The 21724-nt window shown below is 61.2% G+C and overlaps 1 protein-coding gene across 38 annotated transcripts in view; it reads right to left on the bottom strand.

Annotated features, from left to right (window-relative positions):
• Positions 1-76: 76 nt before the first annotated feature.
• Positions 77-21724, bottom strand: part of PHLDB1 (pleckstrin homology like domain family B member 1) — a 44469-nt gene continuing 22821 nt past the window's right edge. For 6 of the 38 annotated variants that reach the window (XM_057317003.1, XM_048217160.2, XM_026505629.4 and 3 more), the window contains 13 exons: positions 19152-19307; positions 15723-15833; positions 15505-15594; positions 10910-11050; positions 10653-10755; positions 10158-10202; positions 9272-9566; positions 9102-9192; positions 7696-7842; positions 5988-6104; positions 5626-5728; positions 2249-2334; positions 77-1376 (listed from right to left, as the gene is read on the bottom strand). In XM_057317003.1, coding sequence (XP_057172986.1) covers positions 1236-1376; positions 2249-2334; positions 5626-5728; positions 5988-6104; positions 7696-7842; positions 9102-9192; positions 9272-9566; positions 10158-10202; positions 10653-10755; positions 10910-11050; positions 15505-15594; positions 15723-15833; positions 19152-19307 — 1626 coding nt within the window. In that variant the 3' untranslated portion in view covers positions 77-1235. Of the gene's footprint in view, positions 2335-5625; positions 5729-5987; positions 6105-7695; positions 7843-9101; positions 9193-9271; positions 9567-10157; positions 10203-10652; positions 10756-10909; positions 11051-12409; positions 12551-12976; positions 13151-14765; positions 14910-15504; positions 15595-15722; positions 15834-19151; positions 19308-19669; positions 19799-21724 lie in introns of all 38 variants that reach the window. The other 32 variants (XM_057316995.1, XM_057316997.1, XM_057316996.1 and 29 more) reach the window with 17 other exon arrangements.

Raw genomic sequence — 21724 nt, 5'->3', positions numbered from 1 at the left:
GTAAGAGGAAATCCTGTTTTGTGGGGACACTTAGTCCTCCCACCCTCATACCCCCCGTAACCTGGCTTCCCAAACACATACTCCAAATGCTTTATTGTTCTGTTGAGATGCTTACAAATACTGCAAATCCCCCCGCCCAGGGCCCAGCAGCCGTGGCCCAGTGGTGGGCAGGGAGGTGGGCTTAGTGTTAAGGCGTGAAGGGCCGAGGCCAGACAGCTGGTGGCCTGGTCCTCTGCTCTCCATTTCTGCCCCCCTTCCGAGGCTGAAGGGAGGGCAGCCTGACCTCAGGGTCATCTCCCTCTGCCGCCTCCTCTCCTACTCGGATTCCTCCCCTGGGGCCTCTGAGCAGTCCTCCATCTCTGTCAGAACCCGTCTAGCTGCCTCTCCCCTCTGCTTCCCTCCTCCTCCAGTCTCTGGATGTCCGAGCTTCGTCCCTTCTGGCTCTAAGCAAGGCACGAGTGGAAGGGAGAGGGCTGGACTGGGGGGCGGGCAGGTGGGGGGTGTTTGGTCCCTTCCCCCCCAGAGATGTACAGGGTCTTGGCCTGGAGAGATGGCGGTACGTACCCTCAGACGGGCCTAGGGTTGAAGCATGGGCGGAGCCACAGAGCCACAGCCATGAGTGTGTGACCGTGACAATGAAGCAGTCACTATGGAGATCAGGGTTTGGGGTCTGCAAAAAGGGGATGGGGTTGGGACCTCAAGGATGGCACTTGAGGTCTCTGGCCCTTGAACAAAGTAATAAAACTGCAGGAGAGCAGGGTAGAGCGGGGTTTGAGAAGTACAGCGCCTGAGCTGTCACCCCACTCTGGATGTGGCTCTCCTCAGCCCCCAAGGCCCCTGCAACGGGGGGGCTGAGGCAAGAGGGGATCTTTGGCAGATTCTGGTACCATAATTTGTCCTTTGCGAAAGAGAACACAGGCTGGGGAGCACAGGTGCCCGGTCTGAGCCCGAGGCCCACTCTGTGCTAGCTCCGTGGCCCCGGCGGCCCTGGGGCGGGACCCTGAAGGGTTATTGCAAAGTCTGAGTTCCCAGGAGCCGCCCCACTTTCTCTCTGCTGGCTGGTTCTTTAGGGGGCCTGAGCTCACGTTCACAGGACTGGCTCCTTACAGAACAGTACGAAGTCTTGTACAAAAGCCCCGGTGGCGCGCCGCCCTCCAGGGCCTCTGGGAGCGCTCCTGCGGGGCTCGGGGCCGAGAGTGCCGCCGTCTCCAGGGGCAGAGCAGCGCAGCAGGCGCTCAGTTCATGAACTGAGTGTAGCCCTCCGCTCCGGTGACAATGACGTCCATCCAGATGCGCATGGCCTCCGCGGACGGGGCCACCATGTAGTACAGCCGGTCGTGGGTCTTCACACAGAAGGTGAGGGCTGGGTTCGGGCTCTGCCCAGGGAGAGAGGACGGGCTAAGGCAGGGCTCACCTCTGACGTTCCATCTGCCCTGGAACTCGAGACGGAGTCCCAAATAGGCCCCAGACCTAGTCCCCACCAGTCACGGGGGCCCCGGGCCACGATGTTCCCCTCCTCACACCTGGGCTGTCCTTGGAACCTGGCAGGGCCATACGCGGCCACACAGGGGCCCTGTTTCTGGGCACCCGTGGGCAGAAAAGGGAGTAGCAACAGCACCAGAGGGCTGTTCCCATGAGGACCCGAGCCTCCTCTCGGCACCAGAGGGGCAGAGGGAAAAAGCTGCGAGTGGGATGCTGGGCCCAGGACCCCCAGAGGAGCAGACGTCAGGGCTGAGGCAGCACCAGAGGCTTGCGGGGAGGCTGATTTGCATGAGGGCAGAGGGCCCAGGCCTCAAACATGTCCCCTTTATTAGTCCCCTCAGCCCAACCCCGTCCCTGAGAACCCCTTCCTTCCCTCTCAGCCATCCCTTCGGAGCCACCGCCTGCCTCCCCCCAGGGGCAGGGCCTGTTGTCATCTCAGAGGAGGGGGCAGCAAGCACCTTGGGCCCACAGGGGCTCCCTGCAGCCCCCGCTGGTCCTCCCTCTGGCCCGGGGAAGGGGGGGCTGGAGGGGAGAGTAAAAGGTCAGGGACCAGTAGGGGACAGGAGGCATTAATGGGCAGTAGTTGTGGTTACAGGTAGGTGGGGAGGGGTACCTCAGTCACCACAGTGAAGCTGAAAAACCTCTTCTGGGAAGGGGAGAGGGAGAGAGGAAGAGAGAGTTTACAGAGAGACAGGAGTGGGTCCGGGACTCGAGAACACAGGCCGGAGGCGGCTGGGCCCACCCCTGCCCTGCAGCCCACTCTCACCTTGGCCGCGCTGCGCAGGTGGTCATAGTACACTTCCTCGATGGCCTGGAAGTAGATGACCCCCTTCAGCTTCGTCTCATGCTTGTCTGCCAAGAAAACAGGGCCGGGCTGAGGCGGCCTGCCATGCCTCAGGCGAAGCTTCCCGCCTGGGAGACGGGTGGATTCCCAGGACTCCCAAACAGCCCGACAGTGCTCGCTCAGCCTTGCTCAGAATTAGAGAATGCACGTTAGAACTTCACCGAGATACCACCTCGCACCTATCAGAAGGGCAAAAACACACAACAAACAGCACACTCGGGCAAGTTTGTGGAGAAACAGGTGGCCTAACAGACGACAGGCGGAGCACACAGTGGTGACCCCTCCGGGCGGACGTGGCCAAATACCAGGATGCCGACGGTTTGCCCTCCGAGCCAATGACTACGCTTACGACCACTGACCTTACAAAAGCAAACGTGACTGTTCACCACAACAGTATGTGTAGTCTGGAAACAACCCGAGTGTCCATCGGGTAGAGACTGGTCAGTACATTAGAGTTTAGCACATGATGGGATTCACGGGATCCTGGACCTCTGTTAAATGATACAGAAACATCTCGTGGCCAGCAGTGTTCTCAAGCAAATCGCATGCTGCTGCCTCAGCCCGCCAGCCTCTCTGCTGCTTCCCTCGCTGGGACCCGCCGCCGCCTTGGCTCTGCCCACACCCCCGTCCCCTGCACCGACTGCGAGTTCCATCCAGCCTGCCAGAGCTGCTCCCGGGCCCTTCACCGTAGGCTCTGGGTACACTGGAATGGTCTGCAGCCCATTCCCTTGGCAGACCCCTAAGTGGTCTTCGAGACCCACTGCAAATGTGACCGCTCCGGTACCCGGTGCTCCCATAGCACGGACATTCCTCCCCAGCACTTGCCCTGCTGAACCCACCCTCCTCTACCTGTGCCCAGGTCTGCCTCCTCCAACACCAACGACTATGTGCCTAGCACACAGTAGGTGCTCAGTGTGGAATAAATGAGTCCCAGGCACTGGCATCACCAGAAATCAGAGAACCTTCTTTTGGGAACCTATACTCTAGTGGGGAGGAAAGCACAGACGTGGGCATTTATGAGCTACGCGACCTTGGGCTTGGCTGGGAACAGCGAGAGCGCATCTACACGTCGGAGGCCGTCCTGAGTCCTAGGTGGTCGGCACCGTGTCTGGCACGGGCCGTGGCCTCTCTGATCACAGGGCAGATGGAGCCTGTGTAAGGCAAGGGTTCCACACAGCGGCGGGCGGGGCTTGTTCCCGGGAGGGCGGGGCCCGCTCCCGGTAAGGCGGGGCCAGGGAAGGCTCCACGGAGGCTGTATCTGATCTGGACCCCATAGAATAGAGGGAGTCCACCGAGTTAGTGGGAGGAGGAGCCAGGTAGGGAGAAGGGCAAGTTCAAGGCAGGAGCAGGCAAGTCACACCCAGGGCCCTGATCAGGCCCAGGCCCATCTCCATCAGACACTTCCCCTTGGGACGAGGATGCAGCCCCTCCCTGGCCTCCAAGCCTGGCCATCCCTCCAACAGCAGCACCTTTCCACCTCTTCCTTCATGGGAAACAGTATGAGCTCCGGCGCCCCCCCTTCCTTACCACCCACCTCTCCTCATCTTGTGCAATCTGGCTCCCGCCCTAAATGGAAGGGCCTCTGGGTCCACGTTATTCTTGGCCTTTCTGCAGTGTCCCTCATCGCTGGCCACACTCCCTGCCTGCGAATGTCTGCTCCTTTGGCTGGCTTCCCTCCCCGTTTCCGCCCCTCATCAGAACGGGATCTTCCTTCACTTCACAGACATTCAGGAAGGTCATGAATGGCCAGCGCCAGCCCAGCACCTGGCCTGTGGCTTCCCGCTTTCCTGCCTTTCCCTCTTTGCCTCCTTCCTCTTCCTCCTTCCTAGGGTACAGCCCTTCCCTCTTCTCTGTAGTCCAAATGCCTGGGTTCAGTTTTAGCTCCACAGCTTAGGAGCTGTGAGACTTTGGGCAATTTACTTAACCTCTCTGAACCTATGTTCCTCATCTGTAAAATGGGTATAAAACGGTGCTTCCCACACAAGATGATGAAGAAAAGTCAACGAGATGATACGTGCAGAGTGCTCAGCACAGCCCCCGGTTCGTGCAGCGCTCAGTATGACCTGCTATTACTCTCACTCCAGCACATTCAACTTTAACCCTGACCTTTCTCCCAAACTTCGGGGCACTTCAACCTCAACATGCCTAACATGGAGCTCTTCTACACCAGGCCTGTTTCTCTCAAATGCCCACAGACTCCGTTCCCAGCCCGGGTGGAAACAGGGAGACACGTGTGCCTCTGCCTCTCCTGCCTCCCACAGCCAGGGCCCAGGCAATCAAGGAAGGCTTCTTGGAGAGGGTGGCACTTGGTTAGGGACCAGATTAGAGGGAAGGCAGGCACTCCAGGCCTCGGTGTCTCTGGCACCAGACACTTAAGCACTCTCCTACCAGGCTCTGACCAAGATTGCTCTTCCCGGCTTTACGGTTGGGTAGGGCTGGGTGACTGGCTGAGCAGCCCCACTAGTAACCTGAGGACAGACCTCAGCCAGGGCATTTAATGCCCACGCAAGGCGTCACCAGGCTTCTCTTTACTCTCTGCCACTGTGGCCAGCAAGGTTCTAAAAACGCATGCTCTCCAACAAAGGGCACACTGATGCAGAGGGGAGCAGAGCCCCCACCAACCCAAAGGTACACAGCCCCGTCTCGGGTAAGAAAGGAAACCTTGCGGTTTTGAGACACTGGCATCTCAGGCCTGGTTGTCTCGCGGCACACCCTGGCCTCTCCCGACCTGTGCGCCACACAGCATGCTGTGCTCAGCGTGGGAACCGTCCCGAGGGAACTGCAGGGATGGGCAACTACGCCGGAGGCAGGATGGAGAGCACAGAGGGAGCACGATGCGCCAGGGGGCCTGTCCCCAGGGCTGTCCCGAGCACTCCCCGGCACTGCTCAGCCGCTTGTCTCAGAGTCTTTGGGGGAACGCGCCCAAGGCAGAATCCACGGGACTCCACACGCCCACGGAGCCCGGGCGTCCCTACAGCACAGCCATGCTGCCTGGGTTCCCACCGTCTGCCTCCCCGACGGCAAGCTCCACAGGGACAGAGCTGCAGCCACCCTGCTCGTCACCAAGGCCTCGAACAGTGCCCAGAACTCACCCCAGGCTCGCTGATGTTGCCACGTACGTGAACGAACAAAAACCGAAGGCGGCCCAAGTACGGCCTGCACGCCGTCAGGGAGGGGCAGACAAGCCCCAGCTCAAGCCCCCACGCCCCACTGGCAAGCCCGGCCTCCTTCCAGAAGGCCAGCCGTCCTAGGTGACAGCCCAAGGGGCCAGGCTCCGAGACGGTGTCACAGGAACTCACCCACGTAATAGGAAAGGGTGCGCTTGAGCCGGTCGAAGACAAACCAGCGCTTCTTCCACGATTTGATCTTGCCGCCCATCTTGACCAAGTAGCCGCGGCAGACCTGGCGAGAAGCAGGAGTGAGGAAGGACCCACAGGCGTAGCCCCCAGACGCGCTCCCTGGAGCCGCACGATCAAAGCCATCGCCTATGCCCGGGCTTCGGGGGGCTGTGCCCCACACCTCTTCAGGCCCGCACCCCAGGTCCTGGGACGGAGACCTCTGGTGTTAGTGCAGGAACTGGGGCCACTATTCCGAGGGCCCAGGAGGTGCCCAGGCGACGGGGTCCTCACCCCAGCGCCCCGGGGCCGCACGGGCCTCGCACCTTGCTGCTGAGAACCACGTGCAGGCAGGTATCGACGCCGTGGCCCGACGACTCAATGTGGGTCTTCAAGTCAAAGTCCTCCTTCCGGATTGGCAGGTAGCGGGTCAGAGGTCGTGCCTGGGAGCAGAGGACAGTGTCAGCAGAGTCTCCTCTCTTCCCCGCCTCACTCCCCTGTCCAGGTCCCTTGGCTTCAGGCCCGAACTCCCACTGCTGCCATCACTCCCTCCTGCCCCCCGGGGCTGTCGCTCTGGTTCCACAGCGCTTGTGGCAAAAGCAGAGACCTAGCAGGCCTGCATCGATGCAACCCTGGCCTGGGCAAAGGGCTGAGTGGCTCCATGCCTCCATTTCCCCACCTAGGACCAAGACACAGCCATCCCTGTCTTGTCCCTGCCCCTCGTCTCCCTCCTGGGCTGAACGGAATAAAGCAAGAGGCCACAGGTAAGCACGCTCTGGGGAGCAAAGCCCACTAAGCAATCCGGCCTCTGACTTCTCATGGGATCTTTTGGATCACGTGCCCTCTGGGCCTCCGTTTCCTCCTATGTAAAACAAGATAATCACTAAGGTCCGTCCCATCTCAAAAATTCTGATACCAACTAGAACTCTCAGTCAACTGCAATGTTTCTCCTGCAACCTCTACATTAGAATAGCCAGAAAAGGAAACATCATAAATTATTTAGAGAAAAACAAAACGCGCACCTTCCAGGAGGTGCCCAGATGGGCTGGCTGCACCCACTCCCACAGCAGACAGCGGAGTCACAGCAGCAATGCCTGAGCTCCAGGGCAGGGGGCTACGGGGGGGCCAGACGCAAAGTGGCCACTGACTGAGGCAGGAAAGGGGGACTGGACGCCTGACAGAGGTCCCAAGCTCAGAGGTAAAACTCATGAGTTTCTGATTATGTTTTTCTTCGTATTTTTTAGAAAGAGAACGAGACAGTGAGCGTGCAGGGGCAGAGGGAGAATCCCAAGCAGGCTCCACACTCAGCGAGGAGCCCGACGTGGGGCTCGATCTCATGACCCCGAGATCATGACCTGAGCTGAAATCGAGAGACACTCAACTGATGGAGCCACCCCGGCGCCCCCTGGTTATTTCTTAATCCCCAAACCCAATCCAGGTGGCCTACCCCTTAAAATTCATGTTGTTACCTCCCAGGACGTCAGGGAGCTGTGGTCACTGCTGGGGAAGATCCCACAGGACCCCCAGCCTGGGGGGGGGGGTTGCTCTAAGACTCAGGAGGAAGGACTAGCCTGAGTCCCACAGGCTCTCACGGCGGGGGGCCAGGATCTGAGACCGGAGACATGGATAGAGCGCCCTATACAACCTAGCTTCTCCTTCCACCTTCAACCGTTCTGCTCAAATCTTCTGCGTAAAGAAAACGCTCAGGGTTCCCATCCCAGCACGAGTACAGTTCTCTCTTGGAGATGTAAACCAAACGTCAGTGTGACACCATCTGCTGGAGGGGGGCCTGGAGCTGCCATGCCTGGTGCAGTGAGGGCCAGGACAGCCACGAAACACACGCACGCACATACACCCAGCTCTCTGTTCCTGGGGGTTGAACGAGTCCCAAACAGAATCCTGCTTGTCCTGAGCCAATAGCAGTCTTTTCTGGAGAAGAGGCTCTACAGCCCCACAGGGCTACCCTGGGGTACCCCTAGCCCTCCATAGCCCCCCCACAAGCCAACTGCCCAGCACACCCCAGAGCCCACTTACCTGGGAAAACTGTTTCTCCCGCATCTTGACCTCCTTCTCCACCAGCTGCTGCCTCCTGGCGCTCTCGCTCTGCAGCCTCCGTTCCACCTGCTCGCGCCGCCTCCGCTCTTCCTCCAGGGCCTGCCGCCGGAGCTCCATCTCCCGCTCCTGCCCCCAAAGCCAGGGGTCAGCGCCCGCCGCTGCCCTCTTCCGCCCCTCCTCAGGCTGGGGCGGAGCTGCAGGAGGCACCCACCTCGGGGGGGCGGTCTGGCACGAGCTTCAGCCCCAAAACCCACCCTCTGCAAGCACCTTGCGGGGACGGGCACATGCTCTGAAGTGAAGCCATCCCGGCGTCGGATCCGGGCTCTGCCGCCAGGACTGTGAGCCTGACAAAATCATTCACACACACCCCACCCCACCCCACCGTCTCCTCTGTAAAATGGGGCTGAGAGCACCGGCCTTCAGGGATGATAGTGAAAATTAAACGAGGTCATGTACAGAAACGCCCCGCACGGACGGCAGCAACACGGAAGCACCGAATAAATAAACAGGGTTCTTAACACTTTTCCCTGAATTCCTACCACACGCATCACCGAAGTGACCTCCCCTGCACTGAATGTTCAGCAGTCCTTCCCTCATCACTAAGGCCCTTGGAAACCGAATACCAAACACGCGTGGCTGAACTTCCGATTTTACGGGGAAAAACATGAACTTACAAAAGCCATCCTTTAAAGAGTTTAAAGCCATTAAAACAAATCATCAAACACAAGGCACGTCAGTGACGTTTTATGTCCTCATCAACAGTAACAACTGTTTGCCGCTTCTTCCCAGCTCAAAACTGAGCAGAGTCTCCTTTCTGTCCCTTCGCCAAGAGCTGCTGGTCAATGCGCCCTCCTTCGATGACGACTAGGGGGCCTTCTTCTCTGGCTGGCCTAGCGGCTGCCTCCTCAGCTCCCACTCTCCCCTCCAGAGACGCAGCACGCCCGGAGGGTGCAACCGGACCCCCTTCCGCCTCCCCAGGCTGTGCCCGGGACGCCCCCGGTCCCACCTGCAGGCCCGCGTGCCTCCCTCCACCCCCAGCGCTCCCTGCGGACCCTCCGCCAACACCCCTGCTCTGGCCTGGACACCTGCCTGCTCTTCTAGCCCTACCCCCTTGAGCCCCCCGTTCCCGCCTTTCCGCCCCATCCCCGGGGAAGGAACTGCCACTGGGGGCGACCAGAATCAGAGCTCCCCGGGGCCAGAACACCCGCAGAGGCAAACACACAAGGCCGGAAGCCGCCCTTCGCCGGATTCTTGCTGGATGGCGGTTACTGCCGTGACACCTGCCACGTGGCCAGGCCCCCTCCCCTCGAGGAAGGCAAACCGCAGAACGCTCTTTTCCTCAAGGGAAGCTGTCGAGGCTCCCGGGGCGGGGGCGGCCGCCTCACCCGGGACTCCATGAGCCGGCTCTTCTCCGCGTGCGCTTCTTTCAGCAGCTTCTCCATCTCCTCGATCTTGCCCACGTCCAGGCCGCTGGCGCTGGGGGAGGGGGAGAGTGGGCGCATCAAGGGCCCGGCGGGCAGCGGGCAGAGGCAGGGCCGGCCCCCGGGGCGCGTACCTGGACATGTTGTCCGGCGAGCAGGCCGAGGTGCCGCCCGTGGAGATGCTGGTCTCCATGCTGTCCGAGCTCTCCAGGCTCAGCGTGTCGTAGGCGTGCTCGCCGTCCTCCCCGCGCTCCCGGCCGACCGGCAGGTGGTGCAGGATGGAGTGGTGCACGAGCGGGGGGAAGCCGGAGGGGCCCGGCGGGAAGGGGGCCGCCCCGTGCAGGGCATCCCACTGGCACTGCGCCTCGGCCGCAGCCTTCTGCTTCAGCTCGGCCAGGCGCCGCCGTTGCTCCTCGATCACCTGCTGTCCTGCGGGAGGGACCGAGCAGTCACGGCGGGGCCTCTGGGGGACACGGGCAGCATCACAGAGGCAAGAGGAGAGCAGGGAGAGGTCAGCACAGGGCCCACCCCTCAGCCCCCCACCAGCTCCCCTAAAGCCACCCCCCGCCAGCCACAGGTCCAGCCGCCCTGCCAGCGCTGCGGGCGCCTGCAGGCCTGGCCACCGCCACGTCGTCTGGCTTCAGCGCTCCCTCAGCATCCTGCGCCCCACGGGGCACTGACCCTGCCCAGCGGTGCCTCTGGCTCACAACCGTAGCCTGAAGGGCAGGGCAGGGCGCACGCACCACCCCGCCTGCTGGGGAGGGGAAGGGGCGGCGAGGTCCGCAAGCAGGTGTCCATGCAGCCCCAGCAGTGACACAGAAGCAAGAGCAACACCAGCAGGGAAGACGGAGAGACGAGGCAGAGCACAGCTGGGGCAGGAGCCAGCCGTACAGGCCATCCCAGCTCAGCCGGGGAGCCAGCGGGGGTGGGGGGGGGCGCGAGGACCTGCGCAGGATAGTCATGCAGAGGCCCAGGCGGGGCTGCCTGACCAAAGCAATGCCCCAGTGACCAACGCTCTACCTGCTGGGTTGTCGGCTGGGGGGGGCTCGGCAGGAAGCGACTCGCCTGGTGTGGGGGCCCCGGGCAGAGGGTAGGGTAGAGAGACACAGAGGGGATGAGACGCGGGAGAGGCACAGACATGGGCTTCAAAACAACCAAAATGCACACAGGCAACAAGGACTCCTGGGCCCCAGAGCCGCTGTCTCAGGGAACCACCTCCAGAGGCCATCAAGTGCATCCCCCTGCCTCCAGACAGGGCAATGGCCATCCCGGCTCAGGCCAACAAGCACTCCCTTCTTTGCTGGGCTCTCTGGGAAGGACTGCATGGGCCCCAACCCTTAGTCTCTTGATAAATTTCCAGCAAGCTCTTCTTCAGATATTGAATCTGAACGCTTTCTGTGCTTGCCTAGAACTCCATTAAAGCAAAGACACCCTGCGAAAGGGGTGGCGTGGCGGGGGGGCAGATATCCAGGGCCCCCCAGGGAGAGCAGGGGGGCTGGTCCTGCAGCCACTCACCCTTCTGCTGCAGGGCCAGCTGGCGCTTGGTCTCGATGTCCTGCAGCGTGGCCGCCAGGTTGCGAGGAAGGCTGCCTGTCCCGTTCTGGGTGAGTAGAGCGCTCTGGGGAGGGGGAGAATGGAACACTGGGACCCAGGGCTCAGAAGACCCCCCTCCCAAGGCTTTCCTGGGCAGCTTTGACCTCTCTCCAGCGGCACAGCCTCCGCGTCCCTACCCCCGCCATGCCACACACACAGGCCACTCCCTGTCCTCAGACCTTTGGGGAGGGGCTCCGGCCCAGGGTAGCCACGCTGAGCTGGGAGGAAGAGGAAGAAGAACCAGAGGAAGAGGGGAGAGGGCCGCTGCGGGTCCGGGGCAGGGGGCTGGTAGCCTCACCATCCATCTTGGAGCGGTAAACCTGGAGGGAAGAGATGCTGCCTGGTGAGAGGTCCGGCTCCCCCGCTGGCCACAACCCCCATGTCACCTAGGCTGCCTGTGATCCAGGTCCTGCCCTGGTACCAGGCCTCCCTGGTCGTTTCTAGCGGACAACAGCTTTGAACTTCCTGGGCCACCAGCCCAATGGACGTGTGTTCCTGGCAGCCACCAAGCCTCTTTTCCAGGCAGCTCCCCTCTGGGCCAATCCCTGGTCCCAGATCCCAGAAAAGGTCTCAGAAAAAGACCTGTAAATCAGCCCATGCGAGGCAGCGTTCACATCGGTCGGGCAGAGCGGTGTGGGAGACCAAGGGGAGGGAAGCCGGGCTTCCTTCTGGTCCCGCCTTGGCCACTAACAGGCTGTGCGACCTCGGGGCCGTGGACCTCCCAGCTCTGGGCCCCCGCTTCCTTATCTGCAGAAGGAGGGAGCGGGACTAGAAGAAGGAACTTTCACCTCCCTCCCAGGCCTCACGTTTGCTGAATACGGGGTCTGGAGTCAAGAACCCCGACTCCTGGCATAGGCTCTACTTCTTCCTAGTCGTGGGGCTTTAGGGAGATGACTTATCTTCTCTGGGCCCCAGTGTTTGCTCTGCAAAGGCAGAGAGTGAACTGCTGATCACATGACTCAAAACACGTACGAATCTCTAAGCAGCTGGACACGAAGTAGGGCTGCCTCACGTGCTAGAAGAATCTGACTCCTCCCAAAGGGAACACGGAATCCGAGAGGAGACCGCAAACGTAGAGGCGTGGGGCCTGCACCCCAGGAGGTGATCTTGAGCACTGGGGTCCTGGGCACAACCGCAGGTCAGTGGAGTGCGCCCTGACCCCCTTCCCCACGCCACGGTCAGCAGCTGGCTACGGGCAGGCCTGTACCTTGCACGTCCTCAGGGCTGTTACTTCAAAGTCTCTGTCCCACCAGTCCTGCCCCCGAGTGTCACCCCCGGGGAGACCCGGAGAGCAAAGTGCCAGCCCCACGAGTTCCAGCTGCAAGACGCCCAAGAGGGCGTCAGGCCCCCCAGACCGAGTGAGAGAGTCCGGGCCTGAGGGCTGCCGGGCACAGAGCAGAGCCGCAGTCTGCCGTAGCGCGAGGCACCCAACCCGCCCCGACCTGACCGCTGCTCCTGAGGGCGCTTCAGCTGGACCGGCAAGCCTGTATGCCATCCCTGGACCCCGAGGCTGGCCCTCCTGCTGCCCAAAGGGCCCAGGGGCCCCTTGCTGCCCTGACTCGACTGCCCCCCGCCCCCCATCTAAGGTGCCACCATGGGGCTGCTGGACCAGCAGGAGGTACCCAGAGCACAGAGAAGCAGGGCTCGGGGGAGGGATGGGCAGGGCAAGAGGGGGTTACCTGCAGCTGCCGGGAAGCTTTGGCGGGCAGAGGCGGGGGAGAGGAGCGCGGGGAGGCTGCAGCGGGGCCGGTCCCCAGCCCGGCCATCAGCTCCTGGTACCACTGCTCTAAGTCTACGGCAGGGAGCAGCAGCTCCTCCATCTGGAGTGGGACGTGGGGATGGGGCGCGGAGAACAGGCGAGGAGGGGAAGGAAGGGGAAGGTTGGAGGAAGAGCAAAGGAAGGCCACGATCGGGAAACAGGAAGGCGAGGGAGAAGGGAAGGAAGGAAGGGAGAAAGGACAGCATGAAGAGGAGGAGAAAAACAGTGAGAGAACAGTCGCTGTGAACACACCAAGGGCAAAGAGGAACAGTCAGGACACAACTCCCAGACCAGAGACTCGTGCTATGCCAACCGCGATGCTAGCCGGCCAGCGCCCACAGGCACTGAGCACTCCCCGGGGGCTGGCCTGGAGCTCCGAAGCTGGGAAGCCGGGGCAGAACACACACACACACACACACACACACACACACACACACAGCCACACCAGCAGCACGCTGGGGGCTGCAGAAACACACAGACCACCAACCTTGGGTGAAGGCGTGAGAGAAGCGAAGGAGGAGGAAGAGGGCAGCGCGGGAGGAAGGCAGGTGGTGGGAACCAGGTCCCGGGAGGCAGAGGCCCAGAAGGGCAGGCCTGGCGCAGGGGCTGTGGGCATGGGCGAGGTGCCCCACATCGCCTTTAGCTGCTCAAGCGTCACGTACTTGGGGGAAGGCCAGGATGCGGGAGGGAATACAAGAGGTTAATGGAACTGCTACGCAAGAGACGGCCCTGCCCATGGGCAAGGGAAGGGTAATCACAGGGAGCACAGAGCAGCAGCCCGGGAAGGCGAGTCCTTGCAGTGGGGCGCCCTCACCCCAGGCAGAAGGCCTGCCCTTCCTTGAGCCCTCAGGAGCTGAAGCTCCCGAGGTCCCGGGGAAGAGAGGGAACCACTCCCAACCCCCCTTAGGCCAGCTGCCCTTCTCCCTTTCTGGCGAAGACAGACCTGTTGCTCCCCCCAGCCCCACCCAGGCCTAGGGCACCATCTGGCCGTCCGCCAGGAGGCACAGGTGGGCTCCCTCCGTGGCTGGTACCTCACTGTCAGGCAGGGGCTGGGCGAGCACGCTGGGGGAGGTGGCAGAAGCATGGGGGTCCGAGCAGAAGCACAGCTGGAGAACCTCAGCCAGGCTCACATACTCCTAGGGCACCCGGTGGGAGGGGGAGGGATGGGCAGAGAAGAGGTTAACAGGGTACAACCAGGTACCCAACTGGGGGTCACTCCATTCAATACAAGGGCCGTCACTCCATTCAATACAAGATCCAGGGCAGGGGTGGGGAGCTCGGCTGCCTCCTGTGGCCGGAGACAGCTGTGGGGGGGGTGGGGGGAGGAGGGGGAACCAGAAAAGGGCAGGCAGAATAGTCCGAAGACTCTTCTTGACCTCTACCTTTTGAAGCTGGTTTAGCACCCAGGCCCTGCCCCAGGTAGACCCTGAAGGCCCACCCCTGGGTTTGCTCTGGACTGGGGACAGGAGAAGCCGAGGAAAGGCCTTCCGAGAGCCCACTGAGGATCGGGACCGAGCTCCCAGAGAACCCTTCTGTCTCTGACACCTTGGGCATCCCCAGTGGGGCGCACACAGCACGGAGCACCAGCCACCGTCCCCGAGTGTCTCCTCATACCCCATCTGCTGGGACAGAAGCTGGAAGGGGTGGGATGGAGACACTCCGGCGGGGGGCGGTGGTGGTGGTGGTGGCTGGCTAGACGGGCTCAGAGACAGCGAGCTTAGCAGGGAACAGCTCAAAGCCCAAGTAAAAAAACAGGCCCAGTGCCCATGGGTTAGTACTTAGAGAGATACTGGCACACTAGCTTTGTGGGGGGAGGACAGGGCCCGGCTAGTCCCTGAGCACACCCTTAGGCCCCCGAGCTTATCCAGGTGTTGCGGGCACGGCAGGCATCCGAAATGCACGCCGAGGGCACAGGAGCCCAGCCTGCCCTACCCAGAGGGAGCCCCAGCCTGGCCTAGCTCCAGAGCGCCGCTGTCCTCCGGGGGTCAGGGAGAAGGAAAATGAGCTGGAGGATCCAGTGGGTTGTGAGAACTGATGAATGGCATGCAGCATACGTGCAAATTAATATGCAAATCGGTGCTCTGGTTTTCATGGGCTGCGCCGGCCCTCTCCAGAACAGCGGGATGGCACACTCACTCAGACCCTCACAAACTCTAGCCAAAGGGTCATGGGCACACGCCCTTCAACTGGGCCCGGGGGAGAAGCTGTCGGCAGGAGCTCGGCAAGCAGGCAGACAGGCAGTGGGCACAGCAGAGCAGGCCGTTAGCTGTGATTACCTCTTGTGCTTTGGGGCAGAGCTGAGTGGAAGCAGGTGGGGTTAGGGGGACAGAAGAGGCCCCAGGCTCAGAAGACCCTGGGAAAGGGACCAGAGTCGCAGACCCCAGCCCCATCTCTGAGGACTCGGAGATGAGCAGCTCAGCCTACAGAGAGGGTACACGGTGAGGGGCCCCACCCCTCACGCAGCCCGCCACCCCACCCCGGGCCTCAGTTGCTTGTGCAGCGAGGCAGGGAAAGAGCTCGGGAACCGGGGTGCACCCTGGTTGGACCTTACACCCCTGCCAGGACTCGAGAAAGAACGGCTTAAGGGACGTCCATGCCCACTTCTCAGACAAGAGCCCAGCTCTAGACTGAAGCCCGAGGAGCTCCAAGCTCAGGACCCCTAGATTCCTGTACTGCCCCCTTCGAGGGACGTCTGCCCAGCCCTGGCCCTTACCGAACCTCTGAGCTGCCCACCCTCCCCACTCGTGCCACCTGAATCCCCCAGATGTATTCAATCACCCCAAATGGCAACATCGGCAAGCTCCTCCGAGCCAGGAAGGTATCTGGAGAGCAGCAGCTGGTAGCCACAGAGGATCAAACCCCAGACGTCAGGGCCACTGCCACACAAACCTCTCCAGTTCGGGGCCAATGTCCCCAGAGTCAACCTCAGCTACCGGGGCGAGGTGCCCCATGGGGCTCTACAGCCTCCCGAGAGACCCACTGCAGCTGAAGCTAGGGCTGAGCCCAGCACGTTACCTCTTTGAGGGTGGATGTGGTCTTCGGGAAGGGTCTGCCTCCTGTGAGCGCGCGGTGCCTCCCCTCCAGCGCGGCCAGTCTCTCCTTCTCCTGCAAGCCCCAGCGGCAGGGTCACCACGGGGCGGGGGAGACCAGAGCGCTGGCCCGGCCGGCCCCTCTGCACCCGTCTGCCACCGGCCCGCCCCGAGCCGGACCCCCAGCCCGCCCGGCCGACCTACCTTCTGCAGCAGCTGCAGGGACGCGTTCTTGTCCCGCGCCAGGCGCTCGGACTCCTGCACGGCCTGCGCCCGGATCTGCCCCGCCTGGCTGTCCAGCACTGCCAGGCGCTCCTGGAGGAGAAGGGGGTGGTCGGTCAGGCCTGGGAGACAACAGGGCTGAGCCCACGGTGAGACTCTTGGCTTGGGTGGAAGGCCTCAACCAGCCCTTCTGCTCGGCTTCGACTCACGCCCGGCAAACAGGCAACTACGGTCGGCTCGTCCCCCCAGCCCTCCCTCACCCAGCGACGCCTGTGCCATCAGACGCCCCCGCCCCGCCTTCAGCGAGTCCAGAACCCCGGCCGTGCTGAAGAGTTCGCCACCTACCCCACCCCCACTGCCACCCCCAAGTCCAGGCCCGCCACCTCCCGGCCCGGACCTCTGCCCCAGCCTCCTGCTCCCACTCTCGCAACTGTCTGCTGCGCCCCACGCTGCCACAGATGCCTTCTCAAAATGGCCTTGGAGCTTTGTGTTTGCTTATCTGAATTTTCAAACTTCTAAAAACATATACGTATTGCGTAATTTTTAAAAAATCCACCAGTAAGGTTAGATCACTCCTCTCCTCAAAATCTCCGAGTGATGCCTCACCACTCACAGGTGACAGCGGGGACTCCCAAGCCACCATTCGAGGGCTCCTGGAACTGGGCCTACACTCTGCAGCCCCCCTCCCTCCCCCGCCCCCGAACCCCCCAGCCTGGCCACGGGGTACAGTAAGCTGTGCAGCTGCATGCTCTCAGGCCTGACATTGCTCCCCTTAGCCCGGGAGAGCGCCCCGTTTCCACCAGCGAGAGCTCACTTCTCCAAGACCAGACCAAGCACCACCTTCTCTCCCAACACCTTCCTCAATCACCACTCAATCTCCCTGCTCCTTCCTCTGTGCTCAGATGACTCTGGAGCGCCCTCTGTCTCATACTACTGGTACTTGTGAACACGTTTCTCCATCACCACCCTGCCCAGGCTGTCCGATCCAAGGGCAGGGTCAGTGTCTTTTCTGTCTCCATATGCCCAGTAGGGCTTATTAGCACAATGCCTGGCTCAACAACCATGTGCTAAAAGGAAATGAAAAGAGAATAACGTGAGAGAGAAGAACGGGAGATGGGGGGAAAAATGGGCTGGGTTAATGCCAGGAGGGCTTCCTGAAAGAAGTGGCCTTAAACCACCACCATTAAGAGTAAGACATGAGCAAGGAGGGAGGGAAGAAGGGAGCTGTCCTAAATCTGGGGTCAGCCCAAAGGGTAATCCCCACAGCAAGATCTGCTGGTTATTGAGAACCTGTTAGAACCCAAGAACTCTGCTAAACGCTTTGCATTTGTTACCTCATTATTTTTTTTGTTTAAATGCATTGATTTTAATTTTATTATTTTTTTAAAGATTCTATTTATTTGACAGAGACACACAGTGAAAGAGAGAGCACAAGCAGGGGGAGTGGGAGAGGGAGAAGCAGGCTTCCTGCTGAGCAGGGAGCCCAATGAGGCCTTGATCCCAGGACCCTGAGACCATGACCTGAGCCAAAGGCAGACACTTAACGACTGAGCCACCCAGGCGCCCCTGGTTACCTCAATTAAACCTCTTTTGAGGCAGGTGCCTTTATGCCCATTTTACAGATAAGAACGTTGACATAGGGGCACCTGTGTGGCTCAGTGGGTTAAGCATCTGACTTCGGCTCAGGTCATGATCTCAGGGTCCTGGGATCGAGCCCCGTGTGGGGCTCCCTGCTTAGTGTGGAGCCTGCTTCTCCCTCTCCCTCTGCCCCTCCCCCCACTTGTGCACGCACAGGCGCTCTCAAAATCTTAAAAAAACAAAACAAAACAAAAAAAAACACTGACATATTCAGAGTTAATAAATGCTAGAGCTGGGATTAGAACCAAATCTGTTGGGACGCCAAAGCCAGTACTGGGGCAGATGGAGCCTGGGATGGGTGGGACACTGGGAGCTGAGGGAGGAAGGGAGGCTGAGCAAGACTCAGGAGAAGGCAAGGGGAAGAATGTGACCCCCCAGGGTCCCAGTAGCTGAGCTCGGTTCCTAGGAGCCAGGGTGGGGTTGGGGAAGAGAGAACAGGAGTCCGATCCTGCTGACCTCTCCCAAACTCCCTGGCGCTTACACCCACCCGGACCTCAAAGGGATGGGATTAGCCGATCTAGGGCTCCCCGATGCATTCTCTCCAATGGGAAGAGGAAGAGGCTGGAGAAGTGCCAGCCTCTGGCCCCAGGGCAGTACAGTATAAGGACCAGATACTTTGGGGCCAGGGAGGCCTGGGGTCCAGGGCTGACTCTGAAGCTGAGAGATGTGGGGCAGATACGTAGTTTCTCTGAGCCCCGTTTCCTTGTCTATAAAATGAGGATAAGAGCACTGGCCTGTGAGACCATTGTAAGGCTGGCGTAAGATAACCCAAGAAAGCCTCCCGGCACACACCCATACCCACGTGCTTGGGAAATGCTAGCTTGCTCCCTTTCTTCCACCTGTCTCGCGTCGGGAAGCGGATGTATTTGTAAGGCAGAGAAACTCAGGGAGAGAGGCAAGGGATCCAGACACAGGGGGAGGTCCAGCAGCTCCCCACATCCCACTAGACTCAGGCTAGCCCTCGAGACCCCAGCCACCACTTTCTGACACCCCTCCCCTGATCTCACTGCCCTCATCTCCCACCCGCTCATTCCAGCCAGGCAGACGGCACGCCAGCCTTGGTGACAGGCATGGGAGCTGCTGCCCGTCCTCCCCATTCTCCTCCCCGCCTTAACACAAGCCTCCTCCCAAATGTACTATACACACACACACACACACACACACACGCCTGCCCCATCACCCTGTCCTGGTCTGGCTGAGATCAGGAGCAGAGGATCACAGCCCTTGGAGACCCAGAACCAGTGAGGACACCATACACAATGACCTTGTGTTCGGGCTCAGCTGAGCTAAGGCTGACCCCAGCTGGAACCTAGGGGATGCCCTTTCTAGGACCTGTGCCTGGCTCAAATATCCACATCTCAGGGCCCTATATGTTTCCTGGCACGCCCACCAGACAGAGAGCTCTACAAGGGCAGCAGCAAGCCTCCCCAGCGCCTCCTCCCCCATCTTCCCCTTTCTCTGCCTGGCCAGGGCCAATCCGGACGGGAGCCCCGTCCACTCTCCACTGGGAGCCCGCGCTCGCTAGCGGCCGCTGCTGTCTGCCCAGCGCTGACCACCCTCAGAGCCCATGCTGTCCTCACACACACCGTCCTGCTGCATTCGCTCGACACCCGTTCTTGTTTCACAGAGAGGGAAACTGAGGCTCAGAAAGGTCAAGTTAGCTTTTATGGGGTCATCAGCTGGGATCTAAACCCAGCTAGGATCCAATTCAGTGGCCTCCGACCCCCACCTGGCCCTGAGCCCCCGTGGGAGGCGGGGAGGAGGGGGCCACACCTTCCTCTTGGTGATGCTTCGGAGCAGCTCGGCCTGGCTCCGGAGCAGCCCCTGGCCCGCCAGCTCCCGCTCCTCCTCCACGCGGCTCTCCCTCTCCAGCTGCTGGAACTCCAAGTCCTCAAACAGCTTTGTCTCCGTCTCCAGGGCCTCGGCCTCCTTGAACGACAGTGACAGAGAGGGTCGGGTGGTGCTCGGGATACCACTCCGGGCCTGGAAGGCCAGGCCACAGAGGTGGGCGTTCTGAGGGCCGGCCCCAGGGAAATCGGGGAAGGGACCTGCCCCCACCCAACCCCCTTTCCTCTGCTTGGCTTTACCCATTGCACGGGGCATCAGCGCCTGGAATAGCAGAAAGTAGCAGAAAATCGCTCCCCCCATCCTTCCCAGTCCCCTCCAAGTCACAGCACCGACCCTGGTGTCCGGCAGGTACTGCAGGGCCCAGGTGGTCCCGTCCCACCGCTCTCCTCTCTTCTGGGTGGGTGGCCCTCGGGGGCCAGGGAAGGGGGGCTGGTGAAACTGACCCTTCTCAGCTGCTCCTGTAACTGTTCCCGCACTGACTCGGGGCAGTTATCGAGCTGCGTCTGGAGCTCGGCGTAGAGCGCCTGGCGGGCCTCCAGGTGCCTCCGTCCCGCGGCCAGCTCCGCCCTCTCCTGGTCGGCGGGAGGGGGGGGGAGGGCGGGCACAGGGGAGAAACAGAACACACACTCCTCAACTCCGGGCCCGCGGGCAGCGGCGGCCGTGGGGGGGCGCGGCCAGGGCAGGAGAGAGAGAGCCAGGGAGCGGGAGGGGAGTGGGGGGAAGAAGCCGAGGAAGCACAGAAGCAGATAAGCGGGAGAGAAGAGAGGAAGAGACAGAGGGAAGGCACGTGGAAGAGGTGAAGAGCGGGAGAGGCTAGGAGCTGCCGTGTAAGACAGGACACTCGCAAGTGCAGGGGGCAGTGTGAGACAGCCAGAGGGGCAGGTCTCAGGCAGAAATTTTGGTCTCTTGGAGTCCCCAGGACTAGAAACTGTTTGGGGAGGTCCTAAGAAAAGCCCTCTGTTTTCTCTCCCAACAGTCAAGGCCAAAGCTGTTTCCCCATCCCCAACATGGTGCTTCTGGATCCGGCTTCTCCCCCCCCTTCCGTTGCCTGGAGACCAAAATTTCACCCTGGGGCAGACGGTAGAGCCGGCGAGGGTTAAGTCCAAGGGCTGGGCGTGACTCAAGGCTGGAGATGTTAAAGCTCGGGCAGTGCAGCGGAGGGGACCCCAGCCCCACTCCCTGGGCCTCCCTCCCTCCTGCCCAGGGTGGAGGTGGGGGGGCTGGTGCTGCAGGCTGAACTCCAGCAGGATGAGGGTTGCAATTAGTTCGGCCGTTGCCATGGCAACAGGAGCCCCAGGAGTGGGTACAGAGAGGAGGTGGATAGCGCCGTCTGGGGTGAGATGACACCCCTGAGGGCGGGAAGGGGGACGAGGGGAGGAGCTGGTGAGTCACCCCTCCGAAGGACAGCAGAGGAGAAACTATGATTACTGATTCCAAAACCAGAGTGGGGCCATGGGCTGGGGAAGAAAGCCGAGTGAACCTTCCCCACGGCCACCACCTCCCCCCTGCCGCCCACCGCCACCTCAAATAACTGGGCCCAGAGAAAAGGCAAAATCCTGGCCTCCAGGCGATGCCAGGTCAGTGAGAAATGAAGTCAGGCAATTCCCTCTGAAATGCTGAGCTTACTTGAAGTCAGTCCCTGTGCTGAATCCTGCCCGCCCTCCCCAACCCACCCTCCCCCCTTCCCCATCTAGGGAGAGGAGGACCCAATCAGGCCGGTTCCTGGGGTCCAAGCACTTCCCCCTCCTTGGACTCAGCCCTTACAGCACCCTATTCCAGATGGCTCAGGGGTGGGAGAAGGGCAGAGGCCTACTCATTCCCACCCTCTGGCTGGGGTATCTGAATTTGGGAAACCCCAGGGGGGAAGCTAGGAAGGGCAGCCACCGTGTGGCAGAGAGATACTGTCCGAGCCCCCCACAGGCCATACGCCAGCCCAGCTGCACCTCCAGACCCCCCGCTCTAGCAGGAAGAGAGGGAAGGGAGGCGGATGGCTGGAGGATAGCAGCTTCTCCCTGCTGTGTAGGAAACGGCCAACAGCCTATGGAGGCAGAGCCCAGGGCTTTTCCAAATGCGGGACACTCTTCAGGCCGAGAAGCCCCTCAGCTAGGCATTTACCCCAACCTTGACCCCTCCTGCCAATGCAACACTGAGTAAAGTTGAGCTGTGCCCCCTGTCCGGTCTTTTCTGATCAAAACCCTGGAGTCCCACACCAAGAAAGGAAGGAGGCAGAATGAGACGGGGAGAGGTCAAGGGCATGAAAGTGCCCCGGGAGTTAGTAAAAAAGCAGGCGTGGCTCAGCCCTGCCTGGGTGGCACTGGCAGTTAGGGGCATGCGGAGAGCCCAGGACAGTGATTAGAGGGGGCGTTAGTGCAGGCCTGGTTGGTAAGCGTGGAGTTAATTTGGCACAGAATTCGGGAGTGTGGTTTTGGGGGCCAGAGCCAAAGCTCCAAAAGAAAAAAAAGGGGGGGGGGATGTCCATACTCTCAAAATTGGGACAG

The sequence above is a fragment of the Ursus arctos genome, unplaced genomic scaffold (genome assembly GCF_023065955.2).
Source record: "Ursus arctos isolate Adak ecotype North America unplaced genomic scaffold, UrsArc2.0 scaffold_22, whole genome shotgun sequence".
Classification (NCBI taxonomy): Eukaryota; Metazoa; Chordata; class Mammalia; order Carnivora; family Ursidae; genus Ursus; species Ursus arctos.
The sequence above is the reverse complement of the archived record's forward strand: the minus strand, read 5'-3'. Positions and strand labels throughout refer to the sequence as shown.